Below are 21710 nucleotides of genomic sequence, written 5' to 3' on the forward strand. Positions count from 1 at the left end.
TTGCAGTAAGAGAGATTAGTTGTCAATGTCGCAGTATGAGAGAATAGTTGTCAATGTTGCAGTAAGAGAGAATAGTTGTCAAAGCTGCACTAAAAGAGACTAATTATCACTGTTGCAGTAAGAGAGATTAGTTGTCAATGTCGCAGTATGAGAGAATAGTTGTCAATGTTGCAGTAAGAGAGAACAGTTGTCAAAGTTGCACTAAAAGAGACTAATTATCACTGTTGCAGTAAGACAGATTGGTTGTCAATGTTGCAGTAAGAGAGATTGGTTGTCAATGTTGCAGTAAGAGAGAATAGTTGTCAAAGTTGCACTAAGAGAGACTAATTATCACTGTTGCAGTGACAGAGATTAGCTGCCAATTAGGCAGTAAAAGAGATTAGTTGTCAATGTTGCAGTAAGAGAGATTGGTTGTCAATGTTGCAGTAAGAGAGAACAGTTGTCAAAGTTGCACTAAAAGAGACTAATTATCACTGTTGCAGTAAGACAGATTGGTTGTCAATGTTGCAGTAAGAGAGATTGGTTGTCAATGTTGCAGTAAGAGAGATTAGTTGTCAATGTTGCAGTAAGAGAGATTAGTTGTCAATGTTGCAGTAAGAGAGAACAGTTGTCAAAGTTGCACTAAAAGAGACTAATTATCACTGTTGCAGTAAGACAGATTGGTTGTCAATGTTGCAGTAAGAGAGTTTGGTTGTCAATGTTGCAGTAAGAGAGAATAGTTGTCAAAGTTGCACTAAGAGAGACTAATTATCACTGTTGCAGTGACAGAGATTAGCTGCCAATTAGGCAGTAATAGAGATTAGTTGTCAATGTTGCAGTAAGAGAGATTGGTTGTCAATGTTGCAGTAAGAGAGAATAGTTGTCAAAGTTGCACTAAGAGAGACTAATTATCACTGTTGCAGTGACAGAGATTAGCTGCCAATTAGGCAGTAATAGAGATTAGTTGTCAATGTTGCAGTAAGAGAGATTGGTTGTCAATGTTGCAGTAAGAGAGAATAGTTGTCAAAGTTGCACTAAGAGAGACTAATTATCACTGTTGCAGTAAGAGAGATTAGTTGTCAATGTCGCAGTATGAGAGAATAGTTGTCAATGTTGCAGTAAGAGAGAACAGTTGTCAAAGTTGCAGTAAGAGAGATTAGTTGTCAATGTTGCAGTAAGAGAGAACAGTTGTCAAAGTTGCACTAAAAGAGACTAATTATCACTGTTGCAGTAAGACAGATTGGTTGTCAATGTTGCAGTAAGAGAGATTGGTTGTCAATGTTGCAGTAAGAGAGAATAGTTGTCAAAGTTGCACTAAGAGAGACTAATTATCACTGTTGCAGTGACAGAGATTAGCTGCCAATTAGGCAGTAATAGAGATTAGTTGTCAATGTTGCAGTAAGAGAGATTGGTTGTCAATGTTGCAGTAAGAGAGAACAGTTGTCAAAGTTGCACTAAAAGAGACTAATTATCACTGTTGCAGTAAGACAGATTGGTTGTCAATGTTGCAGTAAGAGAGATTGGTTGTCAATGTTGCAGTAAGAGAGAATAGTTGTCAAAGTTGCACTAAGAGAGACTAATTATCACTGTTGCAGTGACAGAGATTAGCTGCCAATTAGGCAGTAATAGAGATTAGTTGTCAATGTTGCAGTAAGAGAGATTGGTTGTCAATGTTGCAGTAAGAGAGAATAGTTGTCAAAGTTTTAGTAAGACAGATTGGTTGTCAATGTTGCAGTAAGAGAGAATAGTTGTCAAAGTTGCAGTAAGAGAGATTAGTTGTCAATGTTGCAGTAAGAGAGAATAGTTGTCAAAGTTGCACTAAGAGAGACTAATTATCACTGTTGCAGTGACAGAGATTAGCTGCCAATTAGGCAGTAATAGAGATTAGTTGTCAATGTTGCAGTAAGAGAGATTGGTTGTCAATGTTGCAGTAAGAGAGAATAGTTGTCAATGTTGCACTAAGAGAGACTAATTATCACTGTTGCAGTGAGAGAGATTAGCTGCCAATTAGGCAGTAATAGAGTTTAGCTGTCAATGTTGCAGTAAGAGAGATTAGTTGTCAATGTTGCAGTATGAGAGGGATGTCATCAGTGTTTCAGTTAAGAGATATTAGTTGTCAATATTGCAGTGAGTGAGTGAGTGAGTGAGAGTGAGAGTGAGACTGTGAGTGAGAGTGAGAGAGAGAGAGAGAGAGATGTCATCAGTGTTACAGTTTAGAGAGATTACAAGTCAATGTCACATATACTTACCAAAGTTGGTCTGGGAAGAATTGAAAGTTCATGCAAGAAAATCAGTAAGTTTGCCTTTTGATAATTCAAATACATCTGCTTTATATTGAAATTTTCTAATCTCCTTGTCTTGAAATAAGTCAAGTTAATATGGTTATGTTTTCTTACAGACTGATTACACTGAAAAGCTTTGAAAATGTGTACATCAGATACAGTGCAATGCTATCTCTCCTGGAATTTTTTTTTTTAATTTTATTTTGTTGGGTTTAATGTCGCACCGACACAATTTAGGTCATATGGCGACATTCCAGCTTTGATGGTGGAGGAAGACCCCAGGTGCCCCTCCGTGCATTATTTCATCACGAGCGGGCACCTGGGTAGAACCACCGACCTTCCGTAAGCCAGCTGGATGGCTTCCTCACATGAAGAATTCGACGCCCCGAGTGAGGCTCGAACCCACATCGATGAGGGGCAAGTGATTTGAAGTCAGGGACCTTAACCACTCGGCCACGGAGGCCCCTCTATCTCTCCTGGAAAGAACCAGTACTGGCCTCTTATGGTTCAGGAGATGATGTGTGTTTTTTAGGTCTGAACTTATTGTGCAGCTGAGCTACAACATTTAAGAACTCTGAAAGAGGACCACCCATGGAACATCCATGCTAAGTTTCACCAACTTTCATCAAAGGTTTCAGAGGAATTGTTGTTTAAAGAAAATGTTGCAGACTTCATTAGCTCACCTTGGATGTGTTCAGCTGAGATAATATAGATGGAGTTAGCTCTTGATAAATCAGAGAAAAGTCAAAGTGATCTACTACCAGGACAGCCTTGTCTTTAATTGCTAGGAATAATATATACAAACCTGTTCCTCCTCGCGAGCCTGTGCTGCAGCTTGCTGTACCATATTGATGTATTCCTGTCCCTTAATCTGCCTCACATAATTACAGTGAGGGAACCATCGTGCATGTTCTATCCATGGGTCATCATCTGCGTCCCAACGTTGTAATCCTCCATCACAGGTGAAACAGCGACACAAGTCATTAAATCCTGTATGAGGGCCAAAAACATACATGTTCTTGTATTTCTAAAGGTAATTAGCATTAGAAATCTGAATATACCTTAACCAGGTAACTAACTGAAAGTTACTCTTAACATACAATATTGCACTCAAAATCTAAGGTAATTTCACAGAAGAAAAATATCTGAAGTCATTTATCATTTGTCCTGTATACGCAGAAGTTGTGTGTTGCTAACAGACAACATGTAGGTACTGTATGATTTACAATCTTTTAGTGTTACAGCTCTCTTAAAGGACTGACTTTCAAGGATTTTTTATCAATGCGTATTTGTTTTATAACGTTCAGAATCCATTCCATAACTGCTGATTATAATCAAAAAATATTTTTTTAATATACATGAAATTGTGATATCCAATCGACCGGCCATGAAAAGCTTACCGCATCCTTTTCAATATCAACGTTGAACAACAAGGAATATTTTAATGTCTTGAGGTGAACTTCTTAACATCCAATTAGAGGAATAAATCTTTATTGACCGCAGTCATGCAGTATTGTCTTAATTCAAGTATGTTGATAAGATATTGTTTGAATTTTAAACTGGCCATGCTGAATAATGGTGAACATTGACTGACTGAAACTATTGCCAGTAGTAATTACAACTGCACATGCTCACTAAGTAAACGAAAGAAATAAATCAGAGGTTCATCTCAGAATTTTGACGAATCTCTGATAGATGAGAATGTATGAATACATTATAGTCTTTATATGGCTTATAGGAACATTTACCAGTATAGAACAATCCAGCATCAACCAAAGCCTGAGGTCTCTGTAGTGAGGACGCTGGCCATTTGTCAAAGGAACGTAATCTTGCTGTTGCCTCAGAGTACTGTGGGTTTCTGATTCTACCTGTAGCTTGCGTCTGATTTCCTAAAAATTGATTAAACTAGAATGTGTCTGTAGGACATGGGGTGTGCCCCCCACTGGTACATTTGTCACAAATAAGGGGAAATAATTCAAATGTTTGCAGTCTTAATGGGGTATAGACTCAAAAAAAAATTATGGAAAGGATTCATTATTCTACAGCATATACTTTTCATTTGAGCTATGAGCATCACAAACAAAAAATCCACTATTTTGGCTATTTCAAGGGTCGTAACTCTGTAATAAACATTAAGATTCTCAAGAAGAATGCCAAGTGAGCAAGGTCACATTATGATAAAGACTCAAGCAAGGTTTCATGAATTTACATTAAATATTTTTTGAGTTAGGCACATTATTAGGTGAAAATTTGCATTTTTTGACTATTTCAGGGGCCATACCTTTAAAAATAGGGGGTGGAGCCAGCAAATAAATAAGAGGTGTGCAAGTTCATATCATGATAAAGACTCCTGTTGCAATATTTGTCAGATGTGTGTTGTAAGGGTGTGAAGAAGATAGATTCCATGACTAATTTGTAGAAACAAGTATTTCCAGAGCTGAAATGCTCTCTCCCACAAATCAAAGGATGAAACATTTAACCTTCAAATGTGACCTTGACCCGGCACAAGAGGACCATGGGTTTCTTCAAGTCATCTGGATGAAATGAAATAATCACCCGAATTTAAAACAGGAGGACCAAATGGTTCGAGGTCGCTCACCTAAGAACAGCTTGATCAAATCTAATGAATATCCTGCTTGAAATGTCACCCCTTTTGCATAGGCTAGGTATATTTTTTATTTGACCAGGTGACCTAGTTTTTGACTCAACATGACCCATATTTGAACTCGACCTAGCTTTCATCAAGACAAACATTCTGATCAAATTTCATGAAGAGCCACTGAATAATGCAGCCCCTATTGCATACACAAGATTATTCTTCGATTTGACCAGGTGACCTAGTTTTTGACCCAACATGACCCATATTTGAACTTTACCTTAATTTCATCGAAGCAAATATTCTGATCAAATTTCATGAATATCCAGTGTAAAATGCAGCCACTGTTGCATACAGTCAAGTTTTTTCTAAATTATTTACTGTAAAATAATTTAATTTCGCGGGCATGAAATTTCGTGGTTTTGGTCAGAATGGCAATTTCGTGGGGATATGAATTCGTGGATTTCAACTTTTGAACATAAAATGAATGGGAATTTGACTTGTTCGTTGGGATTAAATTTCGTGGATTGACTCAACCACGAAAATTAATCCCCCACGAATATTAATGATTTCACAGTATTTGCAAAACATACACAGTATTTTAATTGCTGTCAGACTATTGCCAAGTGAGTGAAATTTTACTAGACAGATAAACAATTGCCAATTATGGTGGCATAAAATGCTTTATGAAATCTTTTTCACTAAAGTCTTTAAAAGTTTTATTTTTCTTATTATTTCTAGAAAGTATAAAAAGATCTGCATTTTTGGAAAGGTCTTTTAAAACTCTTAATTTTATCAAGTCAGAAAAACTGATCACACGAAAGTCGCTATAGGGAACTAGAGATGCTTTTGAGAAAAGCGCACGTCTCCCACAACTGCCCCTATGAAAAATGTTAGTTTCTCTAGATGTTTTAGACGAGTGGATCCAATTAGATGGTCTGGATGAGTGGATCCAATCAGTAATTCAAGGGCCATAAATCAAAAGTGCCTGGGCGGATTTGGCTAGTTATCGAACTTGGGTAAGGTCTTATGGCCAAACACATTTTGTTCAAGTTTGGTGAAGATCGGATGAGAAATGTTCGACTTAGAGAGCGGACAAGAGTAAACAGACGGATTTTTCCGGTAATTCAAGGGCCGTAACTCTAAAATGCCTGGACCGATTTGGCTAGTTATCGAACTTGGCTGAGGTCTCATGGTCAAAACACATTTTGTTCAAGTTTGGTGAAGATCGGATGAGAAATGTTTGATTAAGAGTGCGGACATGAGTAAAAAGGCCAATTTTTTGATAATTCAAGGGCCGTAACTCCAAAATGCCTGGACTGATTTGGCTAGTTATCCAACTTGGCCGAGGTCTCATGGTCAAACACATTTTGTTTAAGTTTGGTGAAGATTGGATGAGAAATATTCGAATTAGAGTGCGGACAAGAGTAAAAAGACCGATTTTTGGTAATTCAAGGGTCATAACTCCAAGACGCCTGGACCGATTTGGCTAGTTATCGAACTTGGCCGAGGTCTTATGGTCAAACACATTTTGTTCAAGTTTGGTGAAAATCGGATGAGAAATGTTCGACTTAGAGTGCGGACAAGCTTTGTGACAGACACAGACAGACAGACAGACAGACAGACAGACAGACAGACAGACAGACACACACACACAGACTGGAGTAAATCAATATGTCTCTCACACCACTGTGTGGTGGGAGACATAATAATGTATGTTACCAATCATCAATTTCTGATCAAGGCTTACAGCCTGGGTATCACCCTATACCCAAAAGTTTTACTGCATTATGTAGACTATTCTGCCTGCTGCAACTGTCCTCACAGATTTCTGATACTTGTTTTTTAACTTGATTTAATGCTCTTCTTGCATGGTTATGTAAAGAGGGTATAATCACCCATTAAAAAGTTTGTGCCGCATGTAGCTCTGAAATGTACCAGACCTAGAGTCATAAAACAGAGGATTGTTATATAGCATGTGAAATTGTGCACCTGGTGTTCTCTTTGGGATTTCACTCTTCTTCACCAATGTTGATCATTTTAGCTCACCAGAGTGCACTAGGTGAACTATTATGATCACCTAGCTTAATATTGTCTCTTAAGAATAAATTTACACAACTTTTGCACAATCTTAATGAAACTTGGCCAGATTGTTTGCCTCAATAATATCTGTGTTGAGTATGATAATGGATCATCTGGGGTCAAAAACTATGTCGATGATTCTAGTCATAGGAAGCCATTGTTAATACTCTGATGGCCGCATTTCTAGAACCATGATTTACTTTATTGTTGCATGTCTCTTATCTGTAATCAATATATTGATGCTGGCCTGTCTGACTTTTCTGGAAATCAACTAATGTCACAGAAATTCATATTGCTGATGTAGACATATTTCATTGTTTTCCAAGAAAGATGCCTTTGTGACTTTATACTAGACCTAGGAAGTTCAAAAGCACATTTCTGTTTATACATTTTTTTTCACCAGAACAAAAATTACTGGTAGTAAACTATTGTGACCATGAACTGTCCATCATACATCAGTACACACTTTGGCATCTACCAAAAATCATGTGAAAGAAGTTGATGAGTTTTAGCAAATATGTTCCTTGTATGGTACTTTACCAGGTTTTTTTCTAAGAAATCCCTTCCATGTAGAACTCTGAATGACATGGCAGCAGAAAGGAAGATACTCAAATAACTTCTTTTTCAGAAACTTTTGACCTAATCTTGTGTTACAGAAAAGGGCCATAACTCTGGTCCGGCTGTGTGGGATCACAACTAAAACACCAGGTGCAAAATTTCCTGAATTAAATCCTGTGAGGTGTGATGACTCTGGGTCAAACACTTTTTGAGGTAAGCATGACAAAAACTCAGAAGGATGGACAGACAAGGGCAACTCTAAGCGATCTCCCCCCTTTTTATTTCTTTCAAAAGCTAGACTGATCATTTCATACACTGTTCAAAAGATGCTGATTCTCCTTCACTGAGAGCTGTACCATGTTTTCACAGCCATTCCTCATTGCTAAAGCTTACCTGTAGAAGATCCAGATGTAGCAGTGGCCTGCCTTAACTGGTTTGCAAGCAGGTTATCCTGAAGATAGAAGCATTATATTTCAAATAAATTGTACACCAATCAGATTTCAAGGCAAGTGTATTCTGTAAAAAGTTAACCTACTTAAAGGATTTTAGTTCAGTAACAAGGCAGTCTGAAAGACAGCTATATCCCCTGCCATTGTTATTGATAGTGAAAGGGTTCAATGGTATTGGGGGGAACCATTATACAATCGAGTTGTGACCTTGACCTTAAGCTAGCAGGGGTGAATTTTGAATTCTGCACATTGTTTTAATACATGGAATATTACAGCCAAGTCATATTAAAATCCTCCAAGGGCTTTAGGAGACAAGAGCAGACATGAAATGGAAGGCTCAAACCTTTGACCTTGATTTGCAGGGATATAAACTAGCTATTTTTATTTAGGGGCCCAGACTGTCAAAAAAAAAATAAATGTATAATATTAGGTATATGGGCTTTTTCTCCAATAATTCAGGGACCCAGCCCAAAATTTTGGGGCCTTGGGCTACCGGGGTTCCTGCTTATTTATATGTCTTGAGTTGTGACCTTGACCTTGAGCCAACAAGGCTAAATCTTGAGTTCTGCACATCGTCTTGATGAGGTGATTAATTGACCAAAGTTTCCCGAAAATCCTTCAAGGGGTTTAGGAGATACAGAGTGGACATGAAATTGAAGGCTCAAACATCTGACCATGAGTTGTGACCTTGACCTTAAGCCGACAAGGCTGACTCACTAGTTCTGCATATCGTTTTGATGAGTTGATCATTTGACCAAAGTTTTTGAAAAATTCCTTCAAGGGGTTTAGGAGATACAGAGTTGACACAAAATGGAAGGCTCAAACATTTCACCCAGAGTTGTGACCTTGACCTTGAGCTAACATGGCTGAATCATCAGTTTAGCACATCGTTTTGATAAGGTGATCATTTGACCCAAGTTTCATGAAAATCCTTCAAGGGGTTAAAGAGATAGAGCAGACACAAAATGTCAAATGCTAAAACCTTTGACCTTGACCTTGAGCCGACATGGCTAACTCATAAATTCTGCACATCGTCTTGATAAAGTGATCTTTTGACCTACGTTCAATGGGTTAAGGAGACATAGAGCAGATACAAAATTATAGGCTCAAACCTTTGACCTCGAGCTGTGACCTTGACCTTGAGTCAACATAACTGACTCATAAGTTCTGCACATCCTCTTGATCAGGTGATCATTTGACCAAAGTTTCATGAGTATCCTCCAAGGAGTTTAGGAGATACAGAGCAGACATGAAATGGAAGGCTCAAACCTTTGACTTTGAGTTGTGACCTTGATCTTGAGCCGACATGGCTGACTCATGGGTTCTGTACATCATCTTGATGAGGTAATAATTTGACCCAAGTTTCATGATTATCCTCCAAGGGGTTTAGGAGATACAGAGCGGACACGAAATGGAAGGCTCAAACCTTTGACCTTGAACTGTGACCTTGACCTTGAGCCGACATGATTGACTTATGGATTCTGCACATTGTCTTGATGAGGTGATCATTTGACCAAAGTTTCATAAAAATTCTTCAAGGAGTTTAGGAGACATAGAGTGGACATGAAATGTTACAGACAGACGGAGACCATTCCTATAAACACCCCCTCCCCATCACTACTCATGGCTGGGGATTAATATTCAGAAATTCCTAAAAGTCTGGTTTATTTTGCTGTTAACCCTAACCCTGCTAAATTTCTAAAATGGACTAGTCCATCTTCCAATTTGGGCAGTACCATTAATGATTAACTGTTAAAATGGATGCATAACCAAAAAGAAACTGACTGAATGGTGAACAGTGCAGATCATTATCAGACTGCAAGGATGTGCAGGCTGATCATGATCTACACTTGTCGCAAAGGCTGAACCAGTTGTGTCCAGCGTGGTTAGGGTTATGTATTTGTTGGAGAATAGAACATTCTCTCAAAGTATAAACTAGAAATTACTAAATATAATGAAGGATAATGGCACTGGACTGACAAAAACAGCAATTCCTTATCAATTACAGGGCAATAACTCTTGTGTTGATGCGTGTCAGATGCTGACAGAACTTGATGAAAAATAAGTATCCTTCCTTTATACAACTAGGACGTGTCTGTAAGACACAGGGTGTGCCCCCACTGGTACATTTGTCACAAATAAGGGGCAATAATTCTAATGTTTGCAGTCTTAAGGGGGAATAGCCTCAACAAACATTTTATATAAAGGATTCATGATTCTAGGCCATATACTTTTTAGTTATGAGCATCACAAGCAAAAAATCCATTATTTTCGCTATTTCAAGGGCCATAACTCTGTAATAAGCGCTAAGCTTCTAAAGAAGAATACCAAGTGTGCAAGGTCACATCATGATAAAGACATATGCAAGGTTTCATGAATTTATATCAAATACACTTTCAGCTCGGCAAGTCATTGGGTGAAAATGTGCATTTCTGACTACTTCAGGGGCCTAACTTTAACAAGAGGGCCATGATGGCCCTATATCGCTCACCTGATATCATTGCACTTGAGGACAAGAAGGTCCTCAGTAAAATATCAAAGTACAAAGGGAAGAAATTTAACCAAAAAGAAAAAAAATTCTTACAAGGTATAGATATGTCAAAATACACCTAAAAATTGGAGGTACCATCCATGTTGTACCACAGAAAAGTGGTCTCGGTTTTTCCCTACGGCCAATAATAAAAAAAGTTACTAAAAAATAAGCTATTTATAGTAACGTAAAAGGGAAGTAATTAAAAAAATAAATATTGTAAGTGAACAAAAGAAGGATCTGCCAAATAAATCTGTTGACATAAATGAAATTTCAGATCAGTATCTTCATTAGTTATGGAGATACACCCATTTTAATTTGAAATAAAGGGAGGTAATTTGACATAAAACCAGTCCATAGTTATCTACCCTGATTGTCTCTGTCCAACTAATAACAATAATGAAATTTCAAATAAGTCCTATAAGGTCTTACTGATATAAATCCATTTTGATTACAATCAGGGGAGGTAATCAGATATAAAATAACTCTGGAACCTACGATTGGATCTGATTTGTCATGGAATCCAAGATTTATTGTTGTTGAAGATATTTTGGAAGTTTGTATAAAATAAAACCATAAATGAAGTCTCTATATGGCTGCAAAAGCCAAAATAACCAATTTTGGACTTTTAAGGGTCCATAACTCTGGAACCCATGAAGGAATCTGGCCAGTTAAAGAAAGGAAGCAAGATCTCGTGGTGATACAAGTTGTGTGCAAGTTTGGTTAAAAAACTGAAGCTGCTATTGTGCAGACAAGGTCAAAATAGCTAATTTTGGCCCTTTCAGGGGCCATAACTCTGGAACCCATTGTGGGATCTGGCCGGATCAAGAAAGGAACCGAGATCTTATGGTGACACAAGTTTCGTGCAAGTTTGATTAAATTCAAATCATAAATGAAGCTGCTATTGTGCAGACAAGGTCAAAATAGCTAATTCTGGTCCTTTAAGGGGCCATAACTCTGGAACCCATAATGGAATCTGGCCAGTTCAAGAAAGGAACCAAGATCTCGTGGTGATACAAGTTGTGTGCCAGTTTGGTAAAAATCAAATCATAAATAATGCTGCTATTGTGCAGACAAGGTCAAAATAGCTAATTTTGGCCCTTTCATGGGCCATAACTCTGGAACCCATTATGGGATCTGGCCAGTTCAAGAAAGGAACCGTGACCTTATGGTGATACAAGTTGTGTGCAAGTTTGGTTAAAATAAAATCATAAATGAAATCACTATCGTGCAGACAAGGAATTGTTGACACACGGACGCATGCACGGACGGACTGACGACGGACGAAGGGTGATCACAAAAGCTCACCTTGTCACTATGTGACAAGTGAGCTAAAAATAGGGGTGGAGCCAGTCAAATAATAAAATGTGTGCAAGGTCACATCATGATAAAGACTCATGCAAGGTTTCATGAATTTACATCAAACGATTTTAGAGCTAGGTACATCATTACATGAAAATGTGCATTTTTTACTATTTCAGGGGCCGTAACTATGGAAAGAGGTGCTGAAGCCAGATAAAAAATAGGAGGTGTGCAAGTTCATATCATGATTAAGACTCAGGCAAGTTTTCATCATTCTATAAAATACATTTTGAGCTAGGCATGTCACAAGGTGCAAACGTGTATTTTTTCATTATTTCAGGGGCTATAACTCTAGAAATAGGGGGTGGTGCCAGATGAATAATCTTTATGCCCGCACCACTCACTTCGGGTGGGGGGAGGGAGGCACAAAAATATTCAACATCCAGTCATCCAATATGATGTATTTACAATGATAAAGGTTATCAACTAAACAACAAAAGTATCTTTTTTAAAGTGCAATAACTGCTGATAGATTGTTGATTTTCGCAATAGAAGGGAAGCAGATTTGAGTAATACAAGCAAAAATACTGGATTTCAACTGAAAAAGACTTCAACTAACCAATACAAAGATGTGTCTGCATCAGGGCAAAGAAATATGCAGAGGAACACCCCCCTCCACACACCCCGCCCCCCCACCTCAAGTGGCTATGGTTTTTGAAATTGTCAACAGTTAACCAACCTTTCTATTTTTAGCTCTGGCAGCTTCTTGTGCAGCTGAATGGAATTATTTCCATAACTTTGTAAGTGGACCATCTAAGTATTATTCTTGCCAAGTTTCGCCAATTTTCTTTCAATGGTTTGAAGAAAATGGAAACAGATGAATGACTCATGGATGTTGAGTGATCACAACAGCTTGCACTTTTATATAAGTGGCTTACTCTATATGCGTTCAGTAAATCTTGTCCAAGAAGATCTTTCAGGAACTGACAATCTGGTGAGTGTTTTATATGTTCAAACAGTGGTTCATCTGGTGCTGCCCAATCCTTCAAACCAATCCCACACTGGAAACATCTGATCAGGTCAAACCTCCCTGTAATCATAACAGAAAAAAAGTTTATTTTTGGGCACAAGAAATATTTTCAATCATAAATTTTGTTCTTTCTCTCAAATAGGCGAATCATTTTGAGATCAACTATTTAAAAAACTGCACAGCTGCCTATAAAGGTTTAAATACTTACTGTAAACTGGATTAAGTAATATTACCATCTGAAGTGGAGTGGTGAAAATAAATCAGATGTGAAACAAGAGCTGTTTGATGACAGCGCGCTCGACTATTCGAAGAATTGATTGAAGAATGGGGTCAAAATATTACCAAAGATATTCAGACAAAAGAAAAAAAAGATTAGACAATGTTCCTGTATTTGTGGATTTCGATTTATAAGTCTTGCACTAAATGGCAACGTGTGAACCAATTTCAAAGTCCAAAAAGGGCCATAATTCAGCCAAAATAGTTGTCAGAGTTATGTACTCTTGCCTACAGATTGAAATCCTGATGATAAACAAGTGTTCAAAGTTTAAAAGCAATATGTCAAATAGTTTTGACAAAACGTGGACTTGTATGAAAACAGAACAAATTTCCAAGTCCAAAAAGGGCCATAATTCAGCCAAAATAGATGACAGTTATGTACTCTTTCCTACAGATAGAGACTATTATACTGAACAAGTGATAAAAGTTTCAAAGCCATACGTCAAACACTTTACACAAAATATTAACTGGTACGAAAAACTTAACCCAGATTTCTAAGTCAAAAGGGGCCATAATTCAGCCAAAATCCTCAATGGAGTTATGTACTCTTGCCTATAACTGGAAATGGTGATGGTAAACAGGTGTTGAAATTTTCAAAGCTTTATCTCAAAAGACTTTGTCAAAATATGAATTGGTACGAAACAAGAGCTGTCTGATGACAGCGCGCTCGACTATTCGAAGAATTGATTGAAGAATGGGGTCAAAATATTTCCACGGATATTCAGACAAAAGAAATAAATAGATTAGACAAACAACGTTCCTGTATTACTTTGATTTCGATAAGTCTTGCACTAAATGGCAATATATGAGCCAATTTCAAAGTCCAAAAAGGGCCATAATTCAGTCAAAATAGTTATGTACTCTTGCCTACAGATGGAAATCATAATGATAAACAAGTGTTCAAAGTTTAAAAGCCATATGTCAAATAGTTTTGACAAAACATGGACTTGTATGAAAACAGAACCAATTTCAAAGTCCAAAAAGGGCCATAATTCAGCCAAAATAGATGACAGAGTTATGTTCTCTTTCCTACAGATAGAGACTATTATACTAAACAAGTGATAAAAGTTTCAAAGCCATATGTCAAACACTTTACAAAAAATATGAACTGGTACGAAAAACTTAACCAAGATTTCTAAGTCAAAAGGGGCCATAATTCAGCCAAAATCCTTGATGGAGTTATGTACTCTTGCCTATAACTGGACATGGTGATGGTAAACAGGTGCTGAAAGTTTCAAAGCTTTATCTCCAAAGACTTTGTCAAAATATGAACTGGTACGAAATATTAACCCAGATTTCTAAGTCAAAAAGGGCCATAATTCAGCCAAAATCCTTGATGGAGTTATGTGCTCTTGCCTATAACTGGACATGGTGATGGTAAACAAGTGTTGAAAGTTTCAAAGCTTTATCTCAAAAGACTTTGTCAAAATATGAACTGGTACGAAAAACTTAACCATGATTTCTAAGTCAAAAGGGGCCATAATTCAGCCAAAATCCTTGATGGAGTTATGTGCTCTTGCCTATAACTGGCCATGATGATGGTAAACAAGTGTTGAAAGTTTCAAAGCTTTATCTCAAAAGACTTTGTCAAAATGTGGACTGGTACGAAAAACTTAACCCAAGGTGTGACGCCGACGCCGTGGTGAGTAGGATAGCTCTACTTATTCTTCGAATAGTCGAGCTAAAAATTAACCAAGATTTCTAAGTCAAAAAGGGCCATAATTCAGCCAAAATCCTGGATGGAGTTATGTTCTCTTGCCTATAACTGGTCATGGTGATGATAAACAAGTGTTGAAAGTTTCAAAGCTTTATCTAAAAAGACTTTGTCAAAATATGAACTGGTACGAAAAACTTAACCGAGATTTTCAAGTCGAAAGGGGCCATAATTCAGCCAAAATCCTGGATTGAGTTATGTTCTCTTGCCTATAACTGGTCATGGTGATGATAAACAAGTGTTGAAAGTTTCAAAGCTTTATCTAAAAAGACTTTGTCAAAATATGAACTGGTACGAAAAACTTAACCGAGATTTTTAAGTCGAAAGGGGCCATAATTCAGCCAAAATCCTTGATGGAGTTATGTACTCTTGTCTATAACTGGTCATGGTGATGGTAAACAAGTGTTGAAAGTTTCAAAGCTTTATCTCAAAAGACTTTGTCAAAATGTGGACTGGTACGAAAAACTTAACCAAGGTGTGACGCCGACGCCGACGCCGTGGTGAGTAGGATAGCTCTACTTATTCTTCGAATAGTCGAGTTAAAAAATTTATTCTGTTAACAATTTAGTACAGCACAGGCTTACAGGCAGGTATTTATATATATATATGCTAGGTTTATCATAGTCTGCAAATCATTACAAAATAGTTCATAACTGAATCGTTTTTAAACAGATTCCGAGTCTGACTTCCTAACAATGTCCCAATTTTATAGTGTAACTGAATCATACATTCATATTATTGCCATTCGTATTTATATCAGTGCTGAATAAATGACTGTTATTTCAATCTTGACAGAACTTTTAACCATTTTCCCATGTCATGCTTTAAAGGACAATCTGTCCACCTATTTGTACTTGTATAAATGCAGGACAATGCCCCACTCATATTTTCATCACCATATTATAGTTCAAGTAAGTTGGTAACATAAATATTTTGCTGACTTGCCTGTATAAAAGAATCCATAGACGGCCATCCTCGATGGATCCTGCCCAGCTGTCGAGGGCCAGTTCGAAAATGACCTCAGTCTTGCAGGTTGATCCGAATACTGCTGGTGCCTGGGTGGCTGCTGGGGTCGACTAAACCTGTTCTCTGGTAACACTCCCTGGAGTCTGTTAACCAAACTTCTCTCAGCATCAATGGACACCATCAAGTTTGTAGTAGGAGCAGGAGAATTATTTGTGAATGTCTGAAATATTGACCTTGCTGATGTCTGCACAAGTTCTGCTGGTGGAAGGTTTAAGTTTTCACTCGCAGCATCAGATACTTGTGTTGGATGCTGGTCTTGAATACCTTCAGCAGCTTGAGAAGCATGTGTGCGGCTCTGTTGATTTCGTCTCTGAGATGACTTACTTAACTTCCCTCTCCTGTAAGGGTATACATAAGCTGTTACTTTCCAAGACCTTTCATGATGAAGCAGATCAGTGAATTCCCTCAAAAGTTTGATTATGTCTTTACTGTATTTGTAAGAACTTTCCTTAAAAGAAAGCATGGAACATTCATTTTCATCAAGGATGTACTTCTGTTTCAGATTTTCATCTGAATTCCAAGACCATCCCTTACTTCGGAATGGTTTCTTTTGACGCCTCTTAACTATCTCTTGGTGATTTAACCTTTTCCCAACATAACATTTTACTTTTCCCTTCCAGTTATTCAATGGTTTTCCAACATAATGGCGACTCCTTTTCCTTCTTTTAGATGCCTGTCTAGATGCAGATGCTTTCTTCTGTCTACTAGATTTTGCTGACTCTTTATACACTTCATCTTCCTGATCAGATACAGATTTCTTGTGCTCTTTTGTTTTTATAAATCTTTTCTTTGTTGTCTCTTTGAATGTTAACTCTGTCTCATTAGAGAAATTCATTGTTCTAGATGAATTCTTACTCTGCTTAGCAGCTAGCAAAAATGCGTCTGTATGTCTCATATAATTCTTCATCTCCTTATCTAAACCCATTTGTCTTATGTCTTCACTTATGTTTGCACTACAGTCTCTTGCTTCATTCAATGCATCTGAGTTAAGGGAAAATTTTGTCACTGTTCTTTTTTCTGTTTGCTTTGCCTCATTCAATACCATTTTGTCCTCCTTTATTACTTTGTCAGTCAAAGCTAAGGTGTTTGTTGCTGCTGTACCTCCATCTGATGTCTTAGCAACATTTTTAATGTATACAGAAAGAATCTGTTCAATGTCCTGTCTAGCATGTTCATTTTCTTCTAACACCTTGTTTGACAAAATATATATTCTTGCAGGTTTACACCTTGTAGAATCTCCAAACTTGATTCTTTTGTACTTTGTATCTGCTTGATTATCAGGCAGGCTTTCTCCAGTTTTCACAGAAATCATTTGGTTACAAACAACACCAACTACAGAGTGCTTTTGCACATAATTTACCTTATCATTTTTACAACTGATTACTCTGTCCTCAAGACAAACATCATTTACAGGTTCACTTCTAATAACTTCTGACTTTCCAGACTTTTGCTGCACCATTTCTGGTAAACTTTTATACTCAATTCTTCTTTCCATACCCTTTGGAAAACAACTTTTAATTAAACCCTCTGCGTTTTTACAAACTAAAATCTGTTTGCTATATTGTAAGACGAAAACATCATGTATTTCAGGATCATTGATCAATTCGGTAGCTTCTATTTCATTGAAAGTTGAACAACCATCCAGAAACTTGAAGAAAGCTCTTCCATCTTCATAATGGAGAAATATCCTTGCATTATTTCTGCTTTTCTCTGACAGTGTCATGATTCTTTGAAGTGATATTTCCCTTGTAGTATTCTCTGGAATATCAACTATAAACCAATGAAAACAATGCTCCAGCAGATCCATCTTTATTCTTTGCTGTGCAACAGTAACTGAGGTTGTGCCATTCAGAATCTAGAAAGAGACAAGGCAGAACATATTAATCACACAATATCCAAAAAGATGATTTTTTACCACCAAGAACAACAAAGAAAAGTCCACACAAAAATTTATACTACATCCAATGTGATGCAAGAATATGAGTCTTAAAAGGTATGACCTATGACCCCTAAGTGTGACAGACCTTGACCTTGAAGCAAGCTATCCGAAACATGCGCTCTGCATGACGTCTCAATGTGGTGAACATTTGTGCCAAGTTTCTTCAAAATCCTTCAAGCAGTTGAAGTGTTACAGAGTGGACATGAAACAAAGTCATATGACCTTTGACCCCTAAGTGTGATATTGACCTTGAAACCAGCCATCCAAAACATGTGGTCTGCACGTCCTTTTGATGTGGTGAACATTTGCATCAGGTTTCTTTGAAATCCTCCAAGGGGTTCAAGAGTTAAAGAGAAGACACGAAATTGCTAATGGACCGAAGGACAGACGGACGGACACCGGTGTCATAACACAATACTTCCCTAAAACGTAGATGAATAAATATCTTACTCTGTACAAACAGTGTAGTCTAAAGTCAACTTAGTACATAAAGTACTGTGCATACCCCTTACAGAAGCAAGCCTCTGTGGCGTACATGCTGCGTATTTGCTGTGTATATGCCGCGAACACAGTAGTACGCCAGAGGAGTACATTTTACATACACCGCATGCCGCGTACATGCCGCGTACTATTTCGACGAGTACACAGCATGTACGCAGGAGGTCACTAGTACACTTCAAGTACGCAGCACAGACTCTGAAAATTTAAGGAGTACACTGCATGTACGCAGGAGGGACTTGTACAAGAAAATAGTACACTGCATGTACACCGCAGATACTTTGAAATTTGTGCAGTACACTTCATATACGCGGGAAAGACTTGTACAATTTCTTTTGGCATTTATACTTAGTTTTTTTTTTATAAGTTAAAGTCTGAAGTCAACTTCATATACGCGGGAGGGACTTGTTCATTTTCTTTTGGTGTTTATACTTTGAATTTTTTTAGGTAAAAGTCTGAAGTACACTTCATGCAGGAAGGATTTGTACATTTTTTTTTTTTTTTAAGAAGCAAGAACTTGATTTCCGAGTAACTTTTATCTTAATAGCATAGAATAGTTCAGATTACCGGTATTCTGAACAATGAAAATTTGCCAAACTATTTGCAATGTTCATTTGTGAAGCTTACATCTTAGTGATTTCTGAGCTGCACCTTGCATGCAGTGTAAAAATATATTCTTTTTCATTTTGAATTAATCCTGGAGCTTTCTAACCTGGATAATTGAAAAGCCTTATTTGAACTTCGTTGCATTACATTTTGTAATACATGAAATAATTACCAAGATAATGCCTCAACAGCGCCCGAATGAGAAGAATTAATAGCTCTCACTGTTATTTGAATACTCTTAAGCAAAACACCATTCTATCATGTTTTATAAAGGCTTTAATGCTCATTATGTTAACTCATTAAAGCCTCACCAAATTAAAAAGTTGTTCATCGGATTTGCCGCTCGTATATTTTCAGAACGTTTTTGGCTAATTGCGCTCGCCCCATTGGAAAAAATCAATGCAAAATTTTTTGGTGCGCTACTTTTTACGGACGTAAAAGTGTATAAATGCTTATATAATTTCAGTCCTAGATTGTTCTCGGATGGATTTTAATCAAAATAAATACATACTACGCACACATCGTCTATAATAAATCATAACACTTATATTTAGTTGCATTAAAGTTGTTTCCCCTTGATGCAGTTACGCCATTTTCTTCAAATGTTTACCAAATTACATGCTACAAAAATTGATTTATTTCATTGAAAAGTGGATGAAGAAAAGCATACTAATTTATTTGATAACATCAATCTACATTATTTTGGTAAGGGTACATTGTAAATACTTATTGATGCATGTCACTTATCTTTTTTCTGTTTTTTAGTGTCCAAATGATCAGCATTTGCTTACGAAAGTTGGTGGGGTAAGGAATTTACATTATCAAAGCAGTTTCGCCACAAGAGTACACAGCATGTATGCAGCAGGAGTACACAGCATGTACGCCGCAGGACTCGAGCCAGGAGTACACAGCATATACGCCGCAGGAGAACACAGCATACGCCGCAGGAGTACACAGCATGTACGCCGCAGGGGTAGTACACCGCAGGCTCATTTGCATGTGAAAAGTGTATGTGCCGCGTACATGCTGCGTACTATTTCCCGCATACTAAATTCCTCCAGCGTACATCCTGTGTACTATGTAGTCCACAGCATGTACGCAGCAAGTAGTACGCGGCAGAGCTCATTTGCATGTCAAAAGTGTACTACAAACGTACTATCGGTGTATGTGCGGTGTATATCCTGCGTACTATTTAAAGCCCTTGATTTCAGTACACATCATGTACGCATCATATACGCTGTATGTACACAGCAAGAGTACGCAGCAGGCCTTTTTCTTCTGTAAGGGACTGCTAAAATTGTGCAATAAAATATTAAGACATTAAAAACATTGTCTTATCCTAAATTATATGACTGTCAATTTGTAACTAGATACTTGTACTGTAAAATCATTTAATTATGTGGGCATGAAATTTCGTGGTTTTGGTCAAAACCGAAATTTCGTGGGGATATAAATTCATGGATTTCAACTTTAGAACATAAAATGAATGGGAATTTTACTTGTTCGCTGGGATTAAATTTCGTGGATTGACTCAACCATAAAAATTGGTCCCCCATGAATATTAATGATTTCACAGTATTTCTCAATTTTTCCATGCAAATCATGTATAATTACCATCATGAAAATACAATACAATTCCTATGTGGCCTTTCTTTTAGGTCACATAGAAAATATGCCCTCAGGAATGTTACAAGATTTTACTAGTTTTTAACCTCTTGACAATATAAACAAGTTACAAACGTTACTACATTTTATAGTGTTAAACATTCTGACCATGCACGACCAGGTAAATATTTGGCCTCTGGATTTGACCTAATGATCAAGTTTTAACCTCAGATGATCCAGTTTCAAATTTTCTCTAAAAGTCATGACAGCATATATTCTAATGATGTTTCATGAATATCAGGAACAAAATGAGGCCTCTATAGAGTATTAATAAGGATTTTATAAGATTTGACCTAGTGACCTAGTTTTTAACCCCAGATGACTTAGTATCAGTCTCTTGTAACCTGTGCTGTGAGTGTGCAGTGTTAATATAACTGTTGGTGATGGACAACTGTTGGCAACCTACACAGGGGCATCACATATACCTCAGCAAGAGCACTTTGTGCACAGATGAGCTAAAAATACCAACCATGATGCTGAACAATGAATGCTTGACCATCCACCCATTCTACAGGCTCACCCCGATGAGCTAAAACTGGAGATAACTTCATCATTATTCAAGGCATATTCATGGTAATTGTGCCTTCCTGTTCCTATTATGGATATATATCATTAAATTGCCTTTCATAGGATTTTATGTCAATCTCTTATAATATTCACAGGAGCTGATAGAATGACATGACTACAAAAATGTTTGCCATCAGGGAAGTTCCAATTACATAAAAACACAATAGAGCAATTGTACAGATTGTCATGAGAGTAGAGATGTTTTGAATGCAGGGAGGGAAAACAAAAAGGAGTTGAAATTTTGAAACAGTATGGAGATTGAAATGAACTTTTGCACGAGTTTGGGGAAGAGGAAAAAGATAACAGATACGCTACAATACGCTACAAGTGTGAAAAACATAACAAGAGGCCTTCTAAAGTCTGGCGAACATCTATTATGCAGATTCATCTAAAAGTCATTTAAAAAATTTCCTTTAAGTAATGGCTCTAAAAAATGTAACCATTTGAAGAAATTTGAGAAAGGTGCAACAAGGATTGCTACAGTTTTGTCCATAAAGCAGTACATGAAAAGATGATGTTTAAAGATGTTGTCAATTTTTAGTTCTGGCTGTCCTCATCTACAGTCAAGAGGACCATAATGGTTGTAAGGATGCTACCCTGACCTTGACCTT

General features: G+C 37.3%; 1 protein-coding gene across 3 annotated transcripts in view; it reads right to left on the reverse strand.

The window, feature by feature from the left end:
* Nucleotides 1-21710, reverse strand: part of LOC123551492 (uncharacterized) — an 89390-nt gene that overhangs the window by 13475 nt on the left and 54205 nt on the right. For 2 of the 3 annotated variants that reach the window (XM_053540967.1, XM_053540965.1), the window contains exons 2-6: nt 15740-17679; nt 12717-12864; nt 7891-7948; nt 4010-4150; nt 3067-3251 (exon numbers count right to left, since the gene is read on the reverse strand). In XM_053540967.1, the coding sequence (XP_053396942.1) occupies nt 3067-3251; nt 4010-4150; nt 7891-7948; nt 12717-12864; nt 15740-17631 (2424 nt within the window). In that variant the 5' untranslated portion in view covers nt 17632-17679. Of the gene's footprint in view, nt 1-3066; nt 3252-4009; nt 4151-7890; nt 7949-12716; nt 12869-15739; nt 17680-21710 lie in introns of all 3 variants that reach the window. The other variant, XM_053540966.1, reaches the window with a different exon arrangement.

This window comes from Mercenaria mercenaria, chromosome 4 (genome assembly GCF_021730395.1).
Source record: "Mercenaria mercenaria strain notata chromosome 4, MADL_Memer_1, whole genome shotgun sequence".
NCBI lineage: Eukaryota > Metazoa > Mollusca > Bivalvia > Venerida > Veneridae > Mercenaria > Mercenaria mercenaria.